The 24,909-nt window shown below is 37.0% G+C and overlaps 1 protein-coding gene and 2 long non-coding RNA genes across 3 annotated transcripts in view; 2 read left to right on the top strand and 1 right to left on the bottom strand.

Annotated features, from left to right (window-relative positions):
* Positions 1–24,909, bottom strand: part of LOC133526474 (uncharacterized) — a 172,682-nt gene that overhangs the window by 133,292 nt on the left and 14,481 nt on the right. The window lies entirely within an intron of this gene.
* On the top strand, positions 237–11,313 carry LOC133526482 (uncharacterized). Its single transcript, XR_009800734.1, has 2 exons — positions 237–8,169; positions 8,275–11,313. It is a non-coding gene; the product is annotated as an uncharacterized LOC133526482 (long non-coding RNA).
* Positions 12,870–18,296, top strand: LOC133534562 (probable NADH dehydrogenase [ubiquinone] 1 alpha subcomplex subunit 12). Its single transcript, XM_061873759.1, has 4 exons — positions 12,870–13,074; positions 15,055–15,180; positions 15,895–16,087; positions 18,173–18,296. Exons 1-4 carry the CDS (start codon positions 12,958–12,960, stop codon positions 18,223–18,225), a joined length of 489 nt encoding a protein of 162 aa, XP_061729743.1. The 5' UTR covers positions 12,870–12,957; the 3' UTR covers positions 18,226–18,296.

Raw genomic sequence — 24,909 nt, 5'->3', positions numbered from 1 at the left:
GACTGTATTTTAGTGAAACAGTGACTGTAGTAAAACAGTGACTGTTTTTTAGTGAAAAAGTGACTGTATTTTACTGAAACAGTTATTGTTTTTTTAGTGAAACAGTGACTGTCTTTTAGTGAAAAAGTGACTGTTTTTTAGTGAAACTGACTGTTTTTTACTGAAAAAGTGACTGTTTTTTAGTGAAACTGACTGTTTTTTACTGAAACAGTAACTGTTCCATATCCAAATCCATAGATTTCCATGTTGTTCTGTATGCAGATTCTATGCCAGGTCGGCCTTGCCGTATCCACCTCGTGGATACGGCCTTACGTCACTTCGCCTTCCCGAGTCGAGGTCTCATCACACTAAATGCGAATTAAGGATACGGTTTTTTTGACAACCCTTTCAATGAGCACCAACTTTGATGATAAGGTTTGATTATTATCTAGTATATCAGCTAGTGTAATAGCAATATGTGGGCATAAGTGTTTATTGGAGTTTAGATATTATATGTATGGATCACTTTAAACATCTGTACGGTCTAGGAATTTAATTTCAGTACCATTTCGTACCGTGTCACTGTTTCAAAGTACGAAATGGCATTGAAATTATATTATTTGATTGTACAATATAAACGTCTGTCGAATATCACGGGAAGTCTCAGTTGTTGTTTAAGCTCGAGTCATCCACGATTACGCGCAGATTTGCCAAATCTAACCTTTAATAATACGAGTCAAGGCACGCGTGGTCGTGAATGACACGATATGTAGCGGTGCCCCCATACCTTTACTTCTGATGTTTTTTAACCTATTCGCCGCCATTGACTTGGTATATAGTCAGTACATTTAGTGGCTCACACGTCACTTGATATGTTACTTGGAGACGACTTATCTGTAATTTTCGGTACAACACCGTCTGCCGATTTTTGCGGGGGACGGGCACATCAAATGTATGCCATGTCTGATAAACGCCAGTCCATACAATACCTATGGCCATTAAAGCTCTTAAAGGCGATTCTGGTTGTTAAATCCACTTAGGTTATACGGGTTGACTACGTGCAATTTATGACATGGCGTTGATTATTACTTCAACTTTGCGATATTGTTAAAACGGCGAGTAAAATTGCTATTAAAATGTATTTTATATACAGGGCCCGTACTTTTCATGCCGTTGACGCAAAAATGACGTAATTTAACATACAGGGAGTTTTTTTTACAATATGTACTACAAATTTAGATTACTTATTGACGGGTATCAAAATTAAAACTTGTTACGTGAGTAAAAGCTTGTTAGGCTGATAAAAATCAAAAATATGTATTATTTAATAAATTAATAATCTATTATTTATTTGAGTGACAATAAGATGAAAGTCAGACGTTTCTGTACTGATTGTCAAGTATATGTATCAGTTACCTAAATAGGTTGACAAATGATTAATTATTACGAAAATACTAATTGGAATCATACTCTATGTAGCTTGACGTAATTTTTCTGTCAACGGCATGAAATGTACGGGCCCTGCTTATATATTTTGATGTAATTTCCAGTTGCTAAGCTTATGAAGCGGAACTCATATGCCAAACTATTTAAGCTTTTGAACGCCATCTGTCAACAAGAACGACACGCAAGAGCCAATATCCCTGGCATGAGCTAGCAACAAACCGTATTGACAACGTTCTTGCGTTCGTTATAAGCGTTCTTGGCGCCTTCTTACGACGCCTTTGAGGGTTCTGGGCGTTCAAAGGGTTAATAATGTTTATTACAGTATTTTGCACTTATCAAAAGAGGCTTAAACTTATTGAAACGTAGATTCCAGTTTTGTCGGATCCTGATCTTTATTTCACATTCTTAGTAATTATTATAATAATGAGGTATGAAATGGGGGTACCGATATTAGTGTTAGTAGATTTGTTACATTTAAAGTGGTAGTGTGGAGTTGACTTGACGTCTTTTTATTATGGCAAGCCGTTAGAAAATAAAAATAGTTTAAGGTGGTTCGATTTCCATACAAAACACGATTGCGTTTTATGAAGTCATTATACACTATTACTACATAAATATGTGCGCATCTATCTACTTTCAAATATTAGTTTGCGCTAAATTGATAGAAAAAGTATGTTTCATACAGAAACTACGCAAAAAACGTTATTTTGGTGTTACTTTGATAGAAAAATATAACGTTTATTGCATGATTTCTGTATGAAACATAGTTTTTCTATCAATTTAGTGCAAACTAATAGTCGAAAGTAGATAGATGCGCACATATTTATGTAGTAATAGTGTATAATGACTTCATAAAACGCAATTGTTTTTTGTATGGAAATCGAACCACCTTAATATCTGAGTATTTTTATATTTCGTCATAGTTCTGTCGTCTGACTTCGTCGTATGACTTATTGAAATAAGTCTGTCAGCGTTCAAGCGATTTTTTCATTTTTGTTCATTTCCATTGTTTAACGAATACCATAATTTGACATTGAATTTCCATTGCGTGGCAAATAATATTTGTGTTTTTCTTCCTTAATAAAGTAGCGACGCTGTCCATGTAAATTTTCGTACATTGCCCCGCCTGGTGTTATTTCTATTGCATGCGCATAATTATATTGCTGTCAAGGTCGCACAGTGACATTGACAACCGATAACATGAGCGGGACAGCAGTATAATCATGCGCGTGCAATAGAGATAGCAATAGCCGAGTCAATGTACGAAAATCTATCTGGAAAGACGCTTTAGTGACAAGTAACCTCCATACGACCACACTATCCTCGTGCCGCCCATCATACAAAAATATTGCCGGGGAAGTTTGAATCTAGCTGTGTTTTTAATACGGTTGAATTTATTTTATCGAAAATTTTATGACTCAAAAAATATGCTACTTTGTTTATACAAGGTATTCCACGTATTCCTGCATAAGAAGGAAAAAAAATCTTATACAAATTTCAGTCCATTCCAATTTTTTTTTTACTTTTTGTATTTTTTTAAACATATTAAGTACATGTTCTTGGAAAATTTATGGATTTATATGATACATTTTTAGTGTTCCGTACAAAACTTTGTTCACAAAACACTGGTTTTGCAAATCGGTTATATGCGATTTTTTTTCGTAAAAACTAGTCTATTCAAAGTGTTCCTTGTCACTTTGCTATCTGTCAATAAGGACGTCTAGACTAGATCCCATAGTGGGGACATCGCCATCAAAAAGGCGTTTTGCATGGAAACACAATAAAACCCGTTTTTTTTCAATGGTATTAACTCTGAAAGCATGCGAATTAAATAAAAGAATATATGACATCTTTGTCTCTAAATACGATTCGGAATATACTGCTAAAGACTTTCCGTTTCCTCGCGGGCAATTCCTTTAAAAAAGAGTGTACATCGTATAACTGGGCGGCACGAGTCTGTATATAAATTGTTAGTGCGCCTTTAGACCGCTAGATTGCGCAATGTAAGATATTAGATACTATATATGTAAATATGCCTAGGGCTCCTGAAAACGCGGGAAGTGCAATCCAGCTTTGTTAGTTACAGCCAAATTAGTGCCAAAACTTATAATAGTATTTAATTCTGTTATGTTAGTTTTTCCTGTTACTTTATGTTAATAAATCTTATCTTATCTTACTAAACTTTCTACTACGCCTTTACTGTTATATCTTCTTAATGTTGTGGAAACATTCCTATTTTTCATATAAAAAAAAACATAATGAAGAGTTTTACAGTTCTCGAATTTAACGGCGTTCATTGTGACGAATAAATACTGCCCATATTATAGTCTGTTCTTTTATTCCGTTGACTAAAATGACAACCACAAATGTCAAACGCAGAAATAATGTGACCAGCTTAAAACAAACAGTGCTGATCTTTGATTTCGGTTTGTGAATAACCGATAAATATTAAATTAATTTTAGATCCAAAATAAACAATTAATGAAATCTACGCACTACATGATAGGAAGTAAATAATAAATAAAATCTACTCACTGCTAATCCATTCAAACATTTAAAAATTGCATTATGAGCTTCGAGGTGACTGTTCATCTTACAATAAAATCGCTTTTAAATATTAGAAATATTGTGTTTAGACCTGGATACAAACTTTCTAAATGCCTCAAAATAGTGTTACATGCCTATATAAGTAACTCCCAATAGTTTATTTTCGGTTAGTACCGGTTGCAGCACATCACTATTTATAAGACGTCAAAAACCAGCAACACATGAAATGTCATTTTAGTCTACGGGATAAAAAAATAGACTATATGTTGTTATTATATTACGTTACGCAAAGAATGTTGAATTTCTTTCTCTACGTACTAATTTATAACTCATCTAGAATCTTCTTTAAATCATATTAATTGCCTTCTTAAACCAAATATATCTAATAAAATAAATAAATTTTGCTTGTTTCTTCCTTATAGCATGATTTAAGTTACCAAGACTATGTAACAGCAGTTATGTAATATAAATAGGTGTAATATAATATAGTCTTCGTACTCGGTCATTCGCGGATGGTCTAGAACGCAAAATGACTACTGTAATATTTTGTCTATATCGCTATTAGTCTACATCGCAAACGGTCTGGAACGCAAAATGACCACAACATTTTATATAGGTAGGTTAGGTTCGTTAGGTATATTCAAATGGCCGAAGGCCAAACAGTACAGAATAGGAGCCCCGCGGAAGCGGGGCTCCGTCGACATCGCTATAAAGTTAAGATAAAACGGGAAAAATTATGTGGGCATTTTGCGTTCTAGTCCGTTAGAGCGGTAGACTATAACCGATGTAGGTAAAATATTACACTAGTCATTTTGCGTTCTAGACCGTCCGCGAATAACCCTTCCTACTTAACTTTAATTATTAGCTGTCTTGGTTTATGATTGCCTAAGTTTGTAAATAGTGTTATTTGGAATAAAATTCCACGTTTAATACACCATAAGAAGTGAAAATTCCTTAGATTTGATGTTAGTACTTAATTGTCGTAGGTATAAAACTAAACATATATTATATAAGCGTAGATAGTTCCGAAAATGTACAGATAGCACATAGTCTTAGGGTTTTTTGTCTTTAGGGTTCCGTACACTAAGGAAGTTTGTTTATCGTATTTCTAGAGTATTTCTTTTATATTATGTCGTAGTACTATTTAGATTGAGGATATGATAAAAGGGATCTCTTCATTACCTTCCGAGACCCAGAAGCAGATGTTTTGTTTTTGAATTCGGAACACTTAGTTACTCTAAAGTTCAACATAGATCGTGGAATACGTACAATAATTTGCACGCGGGGTCTTAGGAGGTTACTCAAGTATAACTCGTGTTTGGGAGTTTTCAGAAAAAAGTGTGTGTTACAATTACTGATCTGGTGTCTGAAAGTTTAAAAAACTTTTTAACAAAAAATATAACCGACTTCAAATATGACCCAAAGCGTCATACATGTACCTATAACATTTGAAGAGTTCCCTCGATTTCTCCAAGATCCCATCATCAGACCCCGACTTGGTGCCAACGGGACCATCTCGGGGTTATACCCGTTCGATTAAAAAAAAATTTGAAAATCGGTTCATGATTCTCGGAGATATCGGGTATAACATACATACAAAATAAAACAGTCGAATTGAGAACCTCCTCCTTTTTTGAAGTCGGTTAAAAATTGCGAAATTTCCACAACAAAAATTTGGGAAATCTGCATACTTACGTATGGGGATTGAAATTTTCCGTTACCGAAACGAGAGTAACCTTTGTATTATTACATTTTAGTAAATATTCCCCAACTGGCACATCTGTAGTTACTTTAAGTATGTTGTAATGAACGGGTTCAAGAGTGTATTCATCTTTGAGAATTTAACAATTGGGGACGCCTCGTCTCTAATTTTCTGCACAAAACAGTCTGCCGATTTTGCCGGGGGAGGGGCACGTCAGACCATGCAATACATATGACCATTGGCCGAGATTTTCATCTTTGAGGATTGAACAATTGGGGACGCCTCGTCTCTAATTTTCTGCACAAAACAGTCTGCCGATTTTGCCGGGGGAGGGGCACGTCAGACCATGCAATACATATGACCATTGGCCGAGATTTTCATCTTTGAGGATTGAACAATTAGGGACGCCTTGTCTCTAATTTTCTGCACAAAACAGTCTGCCGATTTTGCCGGGGGAGGGGCACGTCAGACCATGCAATACATATGACCATTGGCCGAGATTTGACAGAGGGGTAAGCTCTTAAAGGCGACTCCAGTTGTTAAATCCAACATGTGTATAAGTGAGATATTATTTGCGTGTGTAAATGGAAGATTGAACGCTAATGTACAGTCAAAGATTTAATTTGATACCCATTTTGTACGTTGCCTCAGTGCCAGTAGTATGAGGTCTCTTGCGACTTTCGTGTTGTTTGTCACAAGGTACGAAATGGGTCGCAAATTGAATCTATTGACTGTATCAGTTATATATATAATATATATATTTTTAAAATAATAATTGTTATTTAGAAATCTAGGTTACGAATATAAAGGCATGGTGTCTGTTCAAAATAATCAGTAATTACATCCAATATTATTTCCTTTCGTGTTTAAAGTACAACATTAACTTTTAACTAAATTATTTACTAATTATAATGATCTTTCTGTCTGGATCCATGCCTTTTTTATCATATTATAATGTGTACTATAATCTTACAGTAAGTATATCTTTAGCTGTTGTAGGCTAGGTTTAACCGTAGGTAAGACAAGACGGGTTTTCTCTTTATACCTTTTTTGTTAGTTTAGTTTTTTATTGTCTCCCAATAAATCATAAAGCAGATGACCGTGGTGCGGTGCCGAAGTATCTCTAAGTGTACCTAATAAAGAGTTGTTTGTTTCCGTAGTATTAGCCTCCGGTCCTTAAATAATGGTAATAAAAGCACCTGATTCACATGCAAATAAATTTAGTTTAGCCATACAAAAGGAGGAATTGTATTTAAGTACATGTTATACCTAGATATTTTTGTAGCACGAACGTTGACGTCTAAGTGTTTGACAAAATAAAAACATCGACAGTCCTGTTATCGATAAGTGCCACTTCAACGTGATAGAGGTAATACAAAGAAAAATATAGGGTAATAGGTTGCGTTAAAAATAGATAATAGTAACAAAACTATAAATTTATTTATATTTTACATACTTTAGAAAACAAATTGAAACCCTTTTGTAACTTTCTTTCTTCGTGTATCTGAATTAATTCTCCCATAAGTCACTTCATGATAAACACACACCCAAATTGTCTTTCAAATTGACGCAAAATGATACAACATGTAGTATATTAAACCCATTTTTGATCCCATAGCAAATCTGTGTCTGTGTCTCTGTATATGGCTACAGTGTAGGTGTATCTTAGTTTTTTATTATTAACAGTATCGCACTGATGTATTAATGACCCTCTTTCTCTTTTACTTAAATATGTATACTTCGTTGAAGTAGTAAGTATGTATTTATCGATAACAAGATTGTCGATATTTTTATTGTGGTAAGCACTAAGCAAATTCTGTTCCTGCTAGAAAAATATCTAGGTATAACATGTAAGTACTTATCATAGCTACGTATCAAAAGCATAGGACATACCTTTTAATATAAGATAAATCTCAAATTGTGCTAGTTTTTGACATATAAGTAGTACATCAGTGTACAACTGTACAGTCACCATCGCATATATCGGAGCAGCCGGGGTGCTCGAAAATATCTGACCACGGACTCTTGTCGATCGTGTTTAGATATTTGTGAGCACCTTGGCCGGTCCAATATATGTGACGGTGACTGTTCGAGAAAGTCACAACAACGATCTTTAGTTTAAGCTACTTGACGATGTTTAAGATGCTATTGAAATCGTGCGATTGTTATATCTTTTAAAATCCTCATCGAAAAGTAAACGAATTTAAATAGTTATGTTTTGTCCATTGTGTAACAGAAGTGGCGCATATTATTACTTTGTTGCACAAAGGACTCCGTTCAATTGTAGAGTAACTCGTAAATCTGAATGCATATTAAAACATATATTTATAACCGTGTCTACGCGACGCGACGTTTCAACGCAGGTTTCACTGGTCGTGGTCGCGTAATAGGTGGGATTCAAGGGGTGGTCGTAGTCGCGTAATAGGTGGGATTCGGGGGGTGGTCGTGGTCGCGCAATAGGTGGGATTCAAGGGGTGGTCGTGGTCGCGTAATAGGTGGGATTCAAGGGGTGGTCGTAGTCGCGTAATAGATGGGATTCGGGGGGTGGTCGTGGTGGCGCAATAGGTGGGATTCAAGGGGTGGTCGTGGTCGCGCAATAGGTGGGATTCGGGTGATGGTCGTAAAAATATAGCTAACAAAATTAATTCGCTAAAGAATCGGTTATAAACATGTTTCAATATGTGTTTAAAACGCGAAACTTTAAAATGTTATAATCTCAATTAAGTTTATGTGCGGAGTAAAACCGTTCTTTTCGCACAAAATGTTATGTTGTTACAATGTTAACTAGCGAGTACCTTAGGTTGGCCAAAGTTAATATAATATATGTTACATTTAATTTAGATACAATTATCCAGAGTAATACAATTATTATTTAGGTGGTTTCTCTGTCAAACGGGTCACGTTGGTTTATTATAGAATGTTTTAGATAGTTCGTTGTAATTTTAGTATTAGAAGGCAGACCACTAAAACGGTGTTTTTATGTTGCCATATTAAATATTAAAAAAAATGTGTAAAAAAAGGATTAAAAAATAATATGTGACATGTAATTGGATAATATTGTTGATTTGTCTTTTGTTCAGTTCAGTTTCATATGTTAAATAATAATATGTATCTTTTAGAATACATTTAAGATTGATTTTATTTTATTTTCTGTAAAATCTTTATTTACATGCCATTTCGTAATTAGGTTTTACATTTAAAATAGTACTTAATGTATTAGATTAAGCTCTCTGTAAGGAAAAATCATTATTTTGATAAAATTCAACTTTTTGAAACTTAAAAAAACTATATTCTCACACAAATAGGAATGTAGCGACCAAGCATTCCATCTGCACTCCGGTAGGAATAACGATATTAGATGTATCTGTAATTATAATTATAAATTTAACTGTCATATTTACATCTTGAAGAGCGCATGTAAGATCTGATATTGCATCGCCCCAGCAATTTTAGATCGAATCACTCCGAGGACTCGACTGTGTTTCACACCCATTCGCTACACAAAAGGTTTTTATATTGTGTAGCGAATGGGTGTGAAACTTAACGTTCATATTCGGCTAAATACACCCACAGTTTATTTCCTTTGTGTAACGAAATTTCGTGATTCAATTATATATTATTTATTTATTATTATCAATACACAGTACAGAGCTTATAAGTAAACTGGTCCCTGCAAAACTGTGTTTACAGTTTGCCTGCAGGCAGAAGTCTATCGAATGAATCTACTTTACTATGTAAAATTTTGTTTTAATGCATACAAATATAAACGATATCAGGGCAAAATGTGTACTCATATATACTTATATTATATATACTTAGGAAGTGAATTATAAAAAAAAAAACACGGGTTGCACTTTGGGAGTGCCGGCAGAAGTGAACAATTGAATATTGACGTTGTGCATTTTTGATATTTTGGAATGGTTAGGGAATAATTTTGCACGAATTCTTTTAATTATCAGTATAAAAGTACTATCATTTATGTGGTAAAATACAATATTCATTTATTGCGGTCTACTGGCTTCAATGAAATTGTAACAGTTTTTCGATCCGGTCACGTGTCCGTCTTACGAATTTTCAATCTGTCGAATCTGTCGGTCACGTGACCTGTCGCGAGTTTAACATTTTTTCCTCAAACCTAAAAGTGCACAGCGCCGCTAAAGAAGTTTTAACTTAAAAAATAGAAAGAGCCCATGTAGTCGAGTCCTTGAAGTGGTTGTGAAAGTATTATAATGGTGAATGAGTTTTGACGTCACAGAGAGAGAGTCAAATGCAATTTCATAGAATTTCATAAGGTAAAATTACATTGTGTTGTGTAACGGGATGTTTCATCAAATGTAAAATGTACACATTTTGTATAATACGTACGAGTATTTAGTCTATATCACGTTTTACTGAAGATTCATTTAACACTGATGTATTTCATTAATGTGTCTACTTACATATGATTACCTTATTGAAATTAAATACTGTAGACCAGGACTACCTACTAGGGATGAAAATTTCGGAGAAAATCAATTTTTTTTCAGGAAGTTTAGCAAATTTCGTTTTTTTCTTGTTTTATTCAGAAAAATTAAATACGTCATACACAATAATGCCCCTGATGAGTGATGACAGTGTCAAATATACAAAATGCCAGAAACTAACCGTAACCATCCTGTTAAAATTTCCAATTAAATTCATTTGGAAAAATACAGAGAACTTTTAAAAAAACTTGTTTTTCTGGCTTTATTCGTTTTTCCGGAAGTATTGTAACTGAAATTTGCATTGTTTTTTTCGAAAGAAACTTGAAAAAAAACCGAGTCGTTTCATCGATCATTAATCATTTTATGGAAAAGAGAATCTTCAGTGATACGTGATAAGGACTAAATAAGTACTTAGTACATATTAACAACGATTTTCATTATTACATAAATAATTAACAATTATATATACATCCCTGTTTATCAATATTCATGGTCACCCTACTAGTCACGTGTCTTAATTGCAATGTGAACAACGTAATGTTATGTCCATATTCATTTTAACGTTTCCAGTGAGCAAAATAGCTATTTTTTGGACATAAAATTACGTTGTTCACATTGCAATTAAGACACGTGACTACTTAGAATTAAATAATTTGATTAAATTTTCCAATAGTCCGTGAAAGTTCTATGTAACAAATAGGGTAACCATGAGGTTCAGTAAATGTAAGATAAAATATTAATTAATTATAACAAAATACCTTTACAGATTTTTGAATATTCTTACGTAAAGCCCGACCAATATATGATCACGCGCCATATTGCGGAATTTCATTGGAACTAAAATTTTCATACTAAACTGAACTGTCATCCTATACATGAGAATAACAGCGCCCTCTTGGCAATGATCATATATTTCTGGTCGGGCTTTACAAGTGTTTGTACTAAATATAATTCAGAGTAAAACACATATTTCTGATAACGACTTATGAATCACCCTAATATAACACTTAACATACTTAACATAGAAAACACCCATGGCTCGGGAACAAATATCATTGATGTGCCAAAGTTAAAAGCAGCATATATTTTGTCTCTCCTGTGGCGTGGGTTCGGGATAAGGCTGTGAGCTGTATAATGTGTAAGATGGTATTATACGTCGGGTTTTATTATACAAAACTGTGTTTTCTTTGATCAAAACCCTCTGATCCCTTGGTTAAACTTAAAAAAGTTTAAAAAAAAAACGTTTTTTTTTGTAGGTTACGCTTTATAGCTGTCTGTACTTTTCTTTCCATAGGCAACTAATACTCATCGAGACAATTCTAATAATCCCAAACAATATCTCCAAGTCATCGGGTTATTCCCATTAGTTACCACCAAGTTGTTACCAGTGGTAACTACTGGAAATTTTTTGCCCACCTTTTACCACTGGTAACTACTGGGTTTTTTTTACCCACCTTTTACCACTGGTAACTACTGGGAATCTTTTTCCCCACCTTTTACCACTGATAACTACTGGGATTTTTTTCCCACCTTTTACCACTGGTAACTACTGGGGAAAAAATCCCACTAGTTACCACCAACTCGGTTTGGTAGTACAACCTCTGGGAGCCTCCTGGGGGTCACAAAATAGCCAAAAAATATGTCCTGTCTAATAGAAAACCTTGAGGACTTTGCAAGCAGCATGGACGGACTTTAGGTTGTCGACCAAAAGATAATTTGGTTCCAGTCATATTTTTCATAGTTTTGTATGTTTTATTACTTTACTTGCGTGTAGTACACAACTAAACCGGTAATTTATAATTGCGTAATTTACATTTCTATGTAATAGTTTTCTTAGTAACGTAGGAAACTTTAGGCCTATTTTTAGTTCATTTACTTTAGATACATTTGTAAAGGGCTGTTTTTTTCAAAATAAATAAAAAAAAAACTAGTAAAAATACACTTTAAATAGATACAGCGCAGCTTTAGCGAAAATAGCTCAAGCATAAAATACAAGGTTGTGTGTGAGGAATGTATTGCGTGGTATGGACGTGAGCGAAAATCATTAAAAAGGTCAGCTCCCGCATCACCGCACTCCGCTCGCTTATTTGAAGAGTCTGTCGCGAATATCGCGAACCCCTTAATAGTTGCCAACGTCATGGACTAGATGGCGCTAGTGGTCACGTTTAAGTAACCGCTTCTAGGTTGTAGTGAACAGTCACCCGAGGGAATCTGAACTTAAGGTAAACTTAGTGTGAGGAATGGGGTCGCTATAAGGGGAGGTTTAGAGGCGACTATTAAGCTCAGGAAACCAGGTGGATAATCATGTGAAACTCATTACATGTAGGTAATAAAGTAGGACACCAGCAATGAGTTATCGTCATCTCGCAAAGGCATCAGGTCGTTCGGTAGGTAAATAATTATAGTCAGCTTGACGACGGAGTCCCCTACACACCCTCGCCACGCATCCTTGCACACATTGGAAACATTCAGCACCGCTCAGCTACCTCGCACATCTCTGGTAGAAACGCAGCCTTAACCTAATATTTACGTATATTCTGTTTTTTTATTCCGTAGACTAAAATGACGTTTCATGTGGTACTAAGAAATGTCATGTCTTACATATGAAACGTCATTTTAGTCTACGGAATAAAAAAACAGACCTTAGCTTGTTGATATTACGTTATTCCGCCTCATTTGATTCCATGAACTCTTTCTGTCAAGTAATTAATTTTGTGTCAATTAATGTCACTGAAATGAAGTGTCACAGCCGTCACAAATTCTCAAAACAAAACCCAAAGGAATATAATCTTGCTATAAACTATTAATTAAAAGTAAAAGATGTCACTGTCGGAATACCACCAAATCAGTAAATTGAAGCACTTTTTCGCCACCGTCCGTGCGAACGGCGGGTTCAGAAACACTTTGTACAAGTTGTGGAGATTTGATACTTTTAAGGTATGTCAATAAATCAATTTATTCCTGAACTTATTAGTGTAAGGCCTGAGTGGACGCTCGAAGCGGAGCGTTCGGCGGGGCGTGCAGCGAGGCGTCGGGCTCACAAGTGATGTGAGCAGCGTGCACTGAGGCCGCTCCTATACGTTTGTATTTGTTTAACATGCACGCCGCACTAGTTGTGGTAGGAAAATACTCGAGCTTTTGAGTCTGAATTTGAAGAACTCTACTCGTTTTTACGAAACTCGGCGCTTAAAAAACTATACTTATACCAAGTCTTAAGGCTTATTTAGACGATGCGAGAACTCGCATGTGAGTTTCATTACATTGCGGTATTTGATCGGCCGGCTGAATTGTATGTAACCTCAATAGTCCGCTATGTAACTAAAATCGCATGCGAGTTCGCGCACCGTCTAAATGAGCCCTTAAGTCCCGAGGTGAGTTTTTTTTTGCCTTTTTTAAGAGAACAAAGGGCTCGAGTCTCCGAATAAAGACTCTGTCAACAATTTCATAGGGTAACCTCAATAAAAGTAAAGAAATTATGCATTATTGTACAATTTGTACACGAATATTACTTAAAGTAAAAATCATTTCGAAATTTTGCAAAATTTAGAGCTCTCTAAAAAGGACTCAAGTTCATACAAAAGACTCGAGTCTCTAACAAGTTGAAAAGAACTCGAGTATAGACTTAATATGTAAGTCTGAAAAACTGAGTCGAGTTTCAAAGCAGAGGACTCGAGTCTTAACCAATATTACGCCGCACGCCCCGCCCCGCTGCACGCCCAACTCCAGCATCCACTCAGGCCTTACACTTACTGTCATTTCTACAAGAAACTGCTAAGTAGTTTATACCGGTTGCGTATGCGTGTGTGTGCACGTGCACGCTCACAGCCGGTGTGGTCTGGCCTAAAGGGGCCCACTGATTACCAGTTCGCCGGACGATATCGGCCTGTCAGTTATTCGCAAAAGCTGACAATCGCGAATAACTCCGGAAATCGTCCGGCGAACTGGTACTCAGTGGGCCCCTATGTCAGGACACCTAAATTTGAATTTAACCTGAAATGTTTTGATGGAAATACTTATAGTCCGACCTAGCTAAGTTTTCATACTAAGTGTTGTATTTTGCTCTGGAGATTTTTATATATAAATAAATAAATAATGATTGGACATTCCTACACATTAGACTAATAAGCCTTTTATCGCCCACTGCTGAGCATAGGCCTAGTACGCCACTTATCCCGGTCCCGAGCCAATCTCATCCAGAAGTGACCCGCAGTCTTCCGAATGTCGTCCACCCAACGAGCCAATATATAAATATAAGATATATACAATATATAAATACTTATACATAGAAAACACCTATGACTCAGGTACAAATATCCGTGTTCATCACACAAATAAATGCCCTTACCGGGATTCGAACCCAGGACCATCGGTTTTTTAGGCCGGATTTCTACCCACTAGACTAGACCGGTCGTCAAAATATAAGGTGCCCGTGAGCATTGCGAGACATTTTAACTAAGCGTTCCGGGTAATATTTAGAAACTAAAATGTCATATGAAATTTTCTGGATTAGGCCTAGTTTCAGAGATAATTAAATGATTTCGAAATCATTTTTTCGCCATAAGTCGGTACAAAACACATTTTTGACTGCGGTATTGCCACTTTGAGGTCTAGTCTGGACATACCTATTGATTGACATCAAAAAAATAAAAAAATGTATTCGAGAGGCTACCCCCAAATTGTTAATTTTAGGTTATGTGTTTATCAATAAAAATTACGTTTTATGTAGGTACAGGAGTGTTCAAAAAAAGTGGGATTTTTCTTTTGTCGAATTTCTCAAAAAGTTATATCACATTTTTTGCTTCTGTTGCCATCAGGAAGCACCGTTAAAATCTCTCGCAATGCTCACGGGCTCCTTGTATAGTGTTTTTCCATAACCAGTTTACAGCAGTTTTAACTATCTATGACGCTATTTAACAGCATGGTTGCCTGATGGGCTGGGACGAGAACGGCAACAAATACTATGAGAATCAGCGGTACATGATCGGCCGCAGCCGCTGGGTGGAGTACGCGGACCACTACAAGTGGGACTATGACGCCTCTCAGGTATGACCTCTTGTTGTGTCCCGATGGGAGGCGAACAACGAGGGCTACGGAACCAGCGGTACATGATCGGCCGCAGCCGCGGGGTATCACTCACAAAGTGTGAACAATAATGTATAGCAATTTCGGAACACTTTGCTTACTCCTATTAGAGTCAAACGAGAGCGCTACTGATTTTGACAAAAAATTCCAAAGGACTATGCGTCAAAATGGCCCCAATACCAACAGAGTTGAGAGTAAGGTCATTAGATAGGTATTTCTATGTACTTCATTTCGTTCTATGGGCACCAAGCGAAATTCCATTGCAGAACTGAGATATTGGTATTTTAGTCAAAATGTCGTCACCCTTATTACCTAGGCAATATAGTCCACCGCCGGGCCAGCGCGGCAAATCATTCAGTGTGCTCGCCCGGCGGTGCGCGAACATCTACCCTGCAGTAATTAATTTACTTACTTGGACTCTATTGCCTAGGTAATAAGGGTGACGACATTTTGGCTAAAATACCAATATCTCAGTTCTGCAATGGAATTCCGCTTGGTGCCCATAAAACAAAATGAAGTGCATAGAAATACCTATCTAATGACCTTACTCTCATTTCTGTTGGCGTTGGGTCCAGGCTCCATACAAAGTTGCCCATGGTCCTTTGATAAAAAAGGGTAGTGTAGAAACGGCGCCTTTTTGAACCGACATAATTACTAACCCGGCATTTTCCCAAGGTGACTCCAGAATGGTTCGGCTGGCTCCACTACATGACGGACCAGGTCCCCTGCTGCCATCTCATCAAGTACTGCATGCGGCAGTCGCATTGCCACAACCGCTGGCTCCTGACCCCCGTGGAGAACATGACGGGCACTAGACGCCAGTACTACCCTTACTCCACCACCAAACAAGCCGTCACGGTGTGGGATGGTTAGTTAGAAAATCTTTCTACGCCTCGACATTTTTTGTGCACTAGCTTCTTAAAATTAAATTAAGGTGAAATGAAATCAAAGTGTTGTTAGCTTTGTAGCTGGCCCCCAACGGCTTATCCTTTATCTATTGTTAACTAAAACCGCGCGTGCTACTACCTGTAAAAAAGGGGCCCGGTCACTTTAACCGGTTATTTAATTAACTCCTATAGTAATTGAATAAGATTCAAAATGAACAAATGGAAAAATAATTTGTGACTTCTTGTGTGGTCCCTATACGGTTACTGAGTGCCGACGAGTCGAACGCTACCGAACCAGTCTAGAATGTATCCTCGATATGCGCAACAAAGGCGCGTTATAGGAGAGCGCACCTACAGTTTTTTGAGCGTTGGACTAGCCCGCGCTCAGGTGCCAATTAGAATTATACGACACTTTTTTTGAAGGTAGTGGCACGCGCGGTTTTTGTTAACAATATACAAAAGATAAGCCGCTCCGGGCCAGCTTCAAATCGAACGACTATAACAGACTACAGATAGATTTATTTATTCTATTCATATGAGTGTCCCACAGCTGGGCAAAGGCCCTTTCCACGCTACTCAATCTTGACCTCTCTCCACCAGTTCTTGTCGAAGGTGTTAAGCTCATCTCGCCAACGCCCTCGAGGTTTGCCGCGTCCTCGATTGTGGGGCCCAGTTGGTGGTTGAGCCCATAAGTCATCTGGCATACGTCAATCATCTCCCGTCCAGTACCACTTCAGCTTGGGGGCTGTTTCAGCCACATCAGCTATTTGGGTTTTGGAGCGTAGTATTCGTGTTTCTGATGCGATCGGTCAACTTCACGCCAAGAATACTACGCTCCATGGTGCGTTGGTAAACTTTGAGGGTGGATTTCTAAACTTATTTGAAGGACCCAAGTCTGTGCTTTGTAGGTTAAGATGGGAAGATGACACATATCCATGAGTTTTCGTTTTAGAGACAGGGAAATCTCCCTTCATTTGCTCTTTCGTTAATAATATCAACGACCACATTTTCTGTAACTGTCTCAATACTCATGCCAGTTCGTATGATTTTTTTTCTGACTATATCCAACGTCCTATTAACTTAATTAATTATTCTTGCTTTGGTTAACATTCCCTTTGTTTATGTTCTTGCTAAGTTTATGAAAGGATTTAATATCAAACTCTTTTTCCTGTTTGTATACTCAAACTGTTCCTATTGAAACAAAAACAGATCATGGCAGCAGTTTAAAATGATCTGCAAACGCTGTTACTCCCTAAATAAGAATAAGAATTGTTTATTTAAAAGAAAAAACCTTATTAACATTTAAAAGATGTCCTGCGGCCCCACACTAGGCTATGCCTGTCACGTGGCAGCCAGATTCAGTTTGAAAAAAAAAATAGGTACTTAAAGAAGCTAGTTACTCCGGTAACATAGAGTAGTACCATTCAATATTCGCTCATTCAATATAATTGCGCAATATAAGCTGTATTTGCACGCATGAGATCCTTAAAAAAATATAAAAGTTATATAGTCTTTGATTTTATTAAGCAGTATTCACACGATCATACACGTCGGTCTTACTCTTACACGACTCTATCCTATAGCTTGAAATGATGCTGACCGGGTCGTGTAGACGCGGCCCGCGGCTATATTAATTGGATGTATGCGTTTTTCTTAGTGGATACATGTTTTATAACTTAGTAGTAATAACTTTCCCGTCCCCTAAAACACGACAATAATGGTTGGATTTTTTTTAATTTGTGTTTGACCGTAACGAAGAACTTCCCGTACTATTTATGCTAGAATAATTTCCGAGTATATTGGAGAAAAAGTTATAATCAAATGATTTAGAACACCTCGCCCGCTTAGCAACTTTTGTTGCTGGCTGAGAGCGTCCGCTAGCTGACGCGGGTGCACGTAGCGAGCGCACGCGCGCCGGTGGCATTGTAGGTCAAATTCGCTGCACGCGTCCGCGTCAGAGCGTTGCTCATATTATTTATTTACCGTTAAGCTGCGCGCCCGCTCCGTGCACCCGCATCAGCTAGCGGACGCCCTGAACGCCTCTAAAATTAAACATTTTCCTCCAGGTTCGTCTTTATCCGAGTTGCCCTGCCCCCCCGTTTGCTCCGAAAGTAAATAATCACTTCAATTGACAACGTTATTAATTTCAACAATTATTAAATAGTGAATCATTAAAACGATACTTTTAAATATGGTATTTGTTTGACAATCTAACCTGGGTACCTTAAAACTCTCACTCACCTCTTAAGCGGTGTTCGTGATTGATAAATCTGTGATTTATAATTATGTTATTACACATCTGGCTCTTTCTAGTACGAGCCGCGATGCATATCATAGCATTTCGTATAGTCAGACCATTTTTTGAGGCTCTACCATCTGTAGAAAAATCATGTTATAGTAAAAAAAAAACACTAGTATTTAATGCTAATACTAATGTAGTTTAATTGTATATGGAAATATTCTACATAAACTATATCCAAATGCATACAATTTCAATTGAAAGATGAAAATAACGGTTTTTAATTTTTCTAGGCAGAAATATAACGGGCCCATTTCTCGAATGGTATTACATTAGAATTGTTAGTGTGTGGGTAACCAATATGTGATTTGTTAAAATTTAGTTATTGGAAAAAAAATCTCCCGAAATGGAATTTCATAGAAAAATTGACGACCGGTTTGGCCTAGTGGGTAGTGACCCTGCCTACGAAGCTGATGGTCCCGGGTTCAAATCCTGGTAAGGGCATTTATTCGTGTGATGAGCATGGATATTTGTTCCTGAGTCATGGGTGTTTTCTATGTATTTAAGTATTTATAAATATTTATATATTATATATATCGTTGTCTAAGTACCCTCAACACAAGCCTTATTGAGCTTACTGTGGGACTTAGTCAATTTGTGTAATAATGTCCTATAATATTTATTTATTATTTAATTACCGGTATTTCGTTAGATTCGAAATGCTATTCTTCCCTTTTAACTGCTATTGCGCGTAGTTTATCCGCCATTTAAAATATTGCTGGCGTAGCACGGCGCCGGCCTCTAGCCGAGGCGTCGGTAAACATAGTGATTGAATTAGGAAACTCGAGCTATTCGTTTACCGATCGCCGCAAGCAGTGTTTCTTTCAAAACAATCAATCTATTGATTATCCTGTTTTCTTTTGTGTGTGTGGCTAGTGTGGATGGTATTGTACAAGCGTTTATTTAACTTGCAATGTACATAAATAACACTTTATTTGACGCTGACTTCATCTAATCCCAATGACCGGTAGAAGAGCTATTTCAAGGAGAACTAAATTACCGTAGCTCCATAAACAATTCCTGATATAAACAATAATTCGTTTGCATTAATATTATTATATGCCCTGCGGATTTATTCGCCAGACTGGAACGCTGTGACCTCCTCTTGTCGGATCAGTTCAATCGAGTAATATCAGTTTGTGTTATTTTCAGAGAATTAAGATTTCTCGTTCCGAGGGAGCGTAATGCCAAATTATGATTGCCTTACGGTATTTAACCTTTGTAGTAAACGGCCCGACTGTCACCAGTAATGGGATGTCAGTTTTAAAATGCTGACAACATTTTACCATAAACAAGAGCCAAAGAGCTGCTTAAGTTTAATTTTTCATTGCTATTTGTTAGATTGAAAATTATTGGCGCCATACATCCCATGACTGGAGCAAAAAAAAACATAGTTTCAATTTGCTAATAATATTGAAACCAACTGCAGTAGCTTTCATTAAATAAAAAAAAAAATAAAAAAAAAAAAAAAAATACTTTTATTCTGTAACTATGATTTGGTATACAGTAGCTGTGCTGGTGCCTCTTTGTAAGTATTTAAGATACTTGTGTTAAGAGAACACCGCTCTTCCACAGGATGTTTTGCTTACAATATAACATGTTCGTATAGGTACATATAGTATCTTTCGATGATATTGCATTTTAGCATTTTACTTAATAAAAACAAAAACAATAGAATTATAACAACTGCAACAACTTATGTATATATATTTTTAAGGTAGAATGTACAACAATTATCTTTTCTTGTGTGTGTGTGTGTGTGTGTGTGTGTGTGTGTGCGTGCGTGCGTGCGTGCGTGCGTGCGTGCGTGCGTGCGTGCGTGTGCGTGTGCGTGTGCGTGTGCGTGTGCGTGTGCGTGTGCGTGTGCGTGTGTGTGTGTGTCTGTATGTGTGTGTGTGTGTGTGTGTTACCAGTTACATACTTTGTTCTTACACTCTCTATACACGCATGAATAAATGTCAATATCGCTATTAATTTTATTATATACTTTAGCTGATCGAAACTCATATTGTCTTTTAGCAAAAACTGATTTAGTTTGTGGCGCAGAGATTGCATTTGGTTTTTTCAGTTTATTAATATTATTAGTGTTAATTTTATAAGTTAATGTTTTGTGGCGTTTTAGGACTGCATTTAAAATGTAAAGTCTTCTAACTGACAACAAATCACAGACCTCGTAAAGATCTTTAGTGGGAAATCTAAAGGGCTTAGAGTGCATCACCTTTAGTAGTGACCTCTGAGCTCTCTCTAGTTCAAGAAATTTTATCTTTGTAGCCCCGCCCCAAACCGGTATGCAATAGCTAAGAACAGATTGTACCAAAGACACGTAGATCTGTTTCATCAGATCCTTGGAAGCCACTTGCCGCAGACTCTTAAAAATGTAGATTAATTTTCGTGTCCTGGACATTATCAGCTCAGTGTGCACATGCCAGGTTAGTCTCTGGTCAATCATTACACCAAGGTATTTAGTGGACTCAACTTTACTAATAACTGAGCATGAGCAGTAAAACTCAAGTATGTCGTGACATGTGTTTAGCCTAACTGTGAAATACATCCAAACATGAAGGATGATTAGGATGAATAGGACATTCAACTTTTAGGTCGCGCTAGTATGCGGATTTCCGCCTAGGCCCCCACCTGGCAATGTTTTGAGATGGAGAAGGGCCCCGATAACTTTGGGCTGGAATTTACACACCAAGTGCTTACCCCCTAGGTCTCTAAATCCGGACCTGGATGTATGGAGTCGCCTGCGAGAACGCAAGTCATGCTAGCAGGCCTGTTAGTATGATCCGAAAATAAATTGTGTAACTAATTATTGTTACAACAGTCGAAATCTCATGATATAGGTAAATAAAAATAATGAAAAAATATTTATCAGCTCACCAAGGATTTGTAACAATAGGTAAAATAGAAAACACAAGGCCCCTAAATTGGGACTCCTATGTTTCGAAAGGTTTCGCAACATATCGATTTAGAATAAATAATAAATAAATATTTGGGGATAACCTTCCACAGATCGGGCTAGTCTCGAGCTAAACAAAGCTTGTACCATCAGCAACAAATAAATAGTGATAGCCAAATACTTATTCCGGAACACCGGAACTGGAACACACCTTTGTAATACGTAATATTATAATAAAAAACCGGGCAAGTCCAAATCAGACTCGCGCACTAAGAGTTCCGTACCATTATCTATAAAAACAGCAAAAAAAATCACGTTTGTTGTATGGGAGGCCCCTTAAATATTTGTTTTTTTAAGTATTTGTGAAAATTTTACTTCCCTGGTGTATTTGCTGACTACTAGCCCATAGTTAATAACTTAAAACTAGCATACATATTATTATAAAATATAACTCAAAACTAAAAAGTGAAAAAAACTTACCATTATGGCTGTGATGCAGTTCGCAACCCCGCAGAGTCAGGGCGTCCAAAACTCCTTGGTGAATCTCTAGACGTTCAGTCGGAAATCTCACCCCAAAAGAATTAAAATTCACAATATGTTTAGATTCTAACTTCACGACCCTCGGGATGAATCCGGACTTGAGTCGTATATACTTTACAATCTACTCGATCTTCCTATCCTCATAGAAACCTGCTTAAATGTACTTAGGACAAATATTATATTAAAACACAAATAAATGACGTGTTTTACACCCAGGACCTTCAGCTTGGTAAGCATGGTCACTGATTCATGGTACTTCAATTCCTTCGCACTGCGTTCAGTGAAGCTGTGGAATGAGCTGCCTGTTTCGCTCAGACAGGCAGAATCGGTTACGTCGCTCAAGGGGAGGTTAAAGATGCTATGGATATCTGACTGATTAATTATATTTTTCTACTTCTTTCCAATCTTTACTGTATTTTCCCCATTCCTTTCTCGAAAATCTCGGCCCAAGCCCTACAAATACACTTACGACTCAAATAGCGAGCTTTATTGCACGACTTGCGGCCGGAGGTTAATACCTGATTTGTCTGGGTGTCGCCGTCGACGGATGCGTCTGGGAGAACATCAGTCAGTTATCCTATATTTTTTTTTTTTTTTTTCATATTTTACTAGTTTTTAATGATATAATTTTAACAATACAAAAACTATTACATTCTCAAATACTCTGAAAAAAAAAACATTAAAATGGATTGGATTGGTTCCTATAAATTATGTATGTATTTATATCCTTTGTCTTTCTGGTACCTTGTTGTAAATTTTGCTGCATTTGTCACCCTCTTTTCACTCTCTCCTCTCATCTACTCAAAGGTTAACTGGAAGAGATCCCTCAAAGGGATAAGTACGGCTTTGTACTTCTTACTAATTGTATGTTACTTTTAATATGTATTTTTGTACAATAAAGAATTTACTACTAAAATCACAAAACGTGAAAGGTAAAACAAAGTTTAAAGTATCTAGTATGAATGAATACTAGTTAATCTAGGTATTGAATATCTTATCTAGACTGGAAAAATCCCAGGGCTTAGTTGCACAACAATTTCAGTAAAAGTGGCTCATCAGTCATAAATCGATCCTACAACAGTCAACAACCCACCCACGTGGGAGTTTGGTTTAATATACTTCCCTTAAATATATTAGGGCTATAACTTGTATAGGACGTTTTGTAATTCTACATTTGGGATTCGGAAGATGTTTTAGTATAATATTAGTAATAGTAAAATGATTAGACGAAGCTGGGGACGGATGACAAAGTAAGGATATTTTGGTTTTTTTTTTTTAGTTCTATGATATTTGTACACAGCTATTGTGATTTTTTTTTGATTATTTGGGTAAAGTTTGGCACTGAGGGTGAATTTAGGGATCCCTACGTTAGCTTTGCCAATCCTGATTTGATGCCTGGTCTGGCCTAGTGCGTAGTGACTTTGCCTATGAAGTGGATGGTTCTGGGTTCGAATCCTGGTCCCGAGTCTTGGGTGTTTTCTATATATTTAAGTATTTATATATTATATATATCTTTGAGTACTCATAATATAAGCTTTCTTAAACTTACTGTGGGGCTTATAATACATGGAAATCATACCAAAAAAGAGCTGTTGCCTTACATCAAATGAGGTTTTTCTGTTTTTAGGGTTCCGTAGCCAAATGGCATAAAACGGAACCCTTATAGTTTCGCCATGTCCGTCTGTCTGTCTGTCTGTCTGTCTGTCTGTCCGAGGCTTTGCTCCGTGGTCGTTAGTGCTAGAAAGCTGAAATTTGGCATGGATATATAAATCAATAAAACCTACAAAGTCGTACAATAAAATCTAAAAAAATAATTTTTTTTAGGGTACTTCCCCTACACGTAAAGTGGGGGTGAATATTTTTTTTCGCTTCAACCCTAGCGTGTGGGGTATCGTTGGAAAGGTCTTACAAAACTAATAGGGGTTTTCAAGATACATTTTTTGATAAAGTGAATATATTCGGAGATAATCGCTCCGAAAGAAAAAAAAATGTGTCCCCCCCCTCTAACTTTTGAACCATAGGTCCAAAAAATATGAAAAAAATCGTGGAAGTAGAGCTTAAGAAAGACATTAAATGAAAACTATAGCGGACATGATCAGTTGAGCTGTTTTTGAGTTATCGCAAAAAGTTTTCCCTTCATAGTAAAAAGACTTGCTTTAATTAGGTACTGATTATGCAAATTTGCCTATTTGTTTAACTCGGGTGAAAGGTACCGTTTCATCCCTTGGTTAACAATTTACTATACTTTAAGCTCCAGTTTAGCTTATTGTGACGGAAGAGTAACTACGGAACCCTACACTGAGCGTGGCCCGACATGCTCTTGGCCGGTTATTTTATATACTACGTCGGTGGCAAACAAGCATACGGCCCGCCTGATGGTAAGCAGTCTCCGTAGCCTATGTACGCCTGCAACTCCAGAGGAGTTACATGCGCGTTGCCGACCCTAACCCCCTCCCGCCCCTCGTTGAGCTCTGGCAACCTTACTCACCGACAGGAACTCAACGCTATGAGTAGGGTCTAGTGGTATTTGGCTGCGATTTTCTGTAAGGTGGAGGTACTTCCCCAGTTGGGCTCTGCTCTAGATCTGCGACCACACAGAGCGAGATGACATTCACAATGCCCATACCTCTCTTGTGGACGTAGTTTGAGGACGTACTCGGGTCCATTAAATAACTTAACACAACTACAAATTAAGCTAATTGGATACCCAATGTTCTGAAAACTCCCAGTTATCTATAAACTAATTGAGTCTTGTACATTTTTATGTTAAAGGGGGTTATTGCTAGCGATGGCATCAAAACTCCCTGGTCATTAATTAGTTTGCGAACCACCGTAAAATGATTACCGCATCCTGAAAACAACGTTAACGCTAAAGTTTTTATTACACTGGTGTTATTTTCGAAAACTTTAGCGGCGTTTTACTATGTACATAACGTACTTATATTTCGTACACGCACGTAGACTACCAGCATTAGACGCCTTATCCTTTTGACGATCGGGTACGAAAATTTGCTAGTTTAACCCTTTTCCAGGCCGTACACGTTTTTCACAAAAATCCAAATATT

Source organism: Cydia pomonella, chromosome 1, assembly GCF_033807575.1.
Source record: "Cydia pomonella isolate Wapato2018A chromosome 1, ilCydPomo1, whole genome shotgun sequence".
Taxonomy (NCBI): domain Eukaryota; kingdom Metazoa; phylum Arthropoda; class Insecta; order Lepidoptera; family Tortricidae; genus Cydia; species Cydia pomonella.
This window is presented reverse-complemented; position numbering and strand designations above follow the sequence as displayed.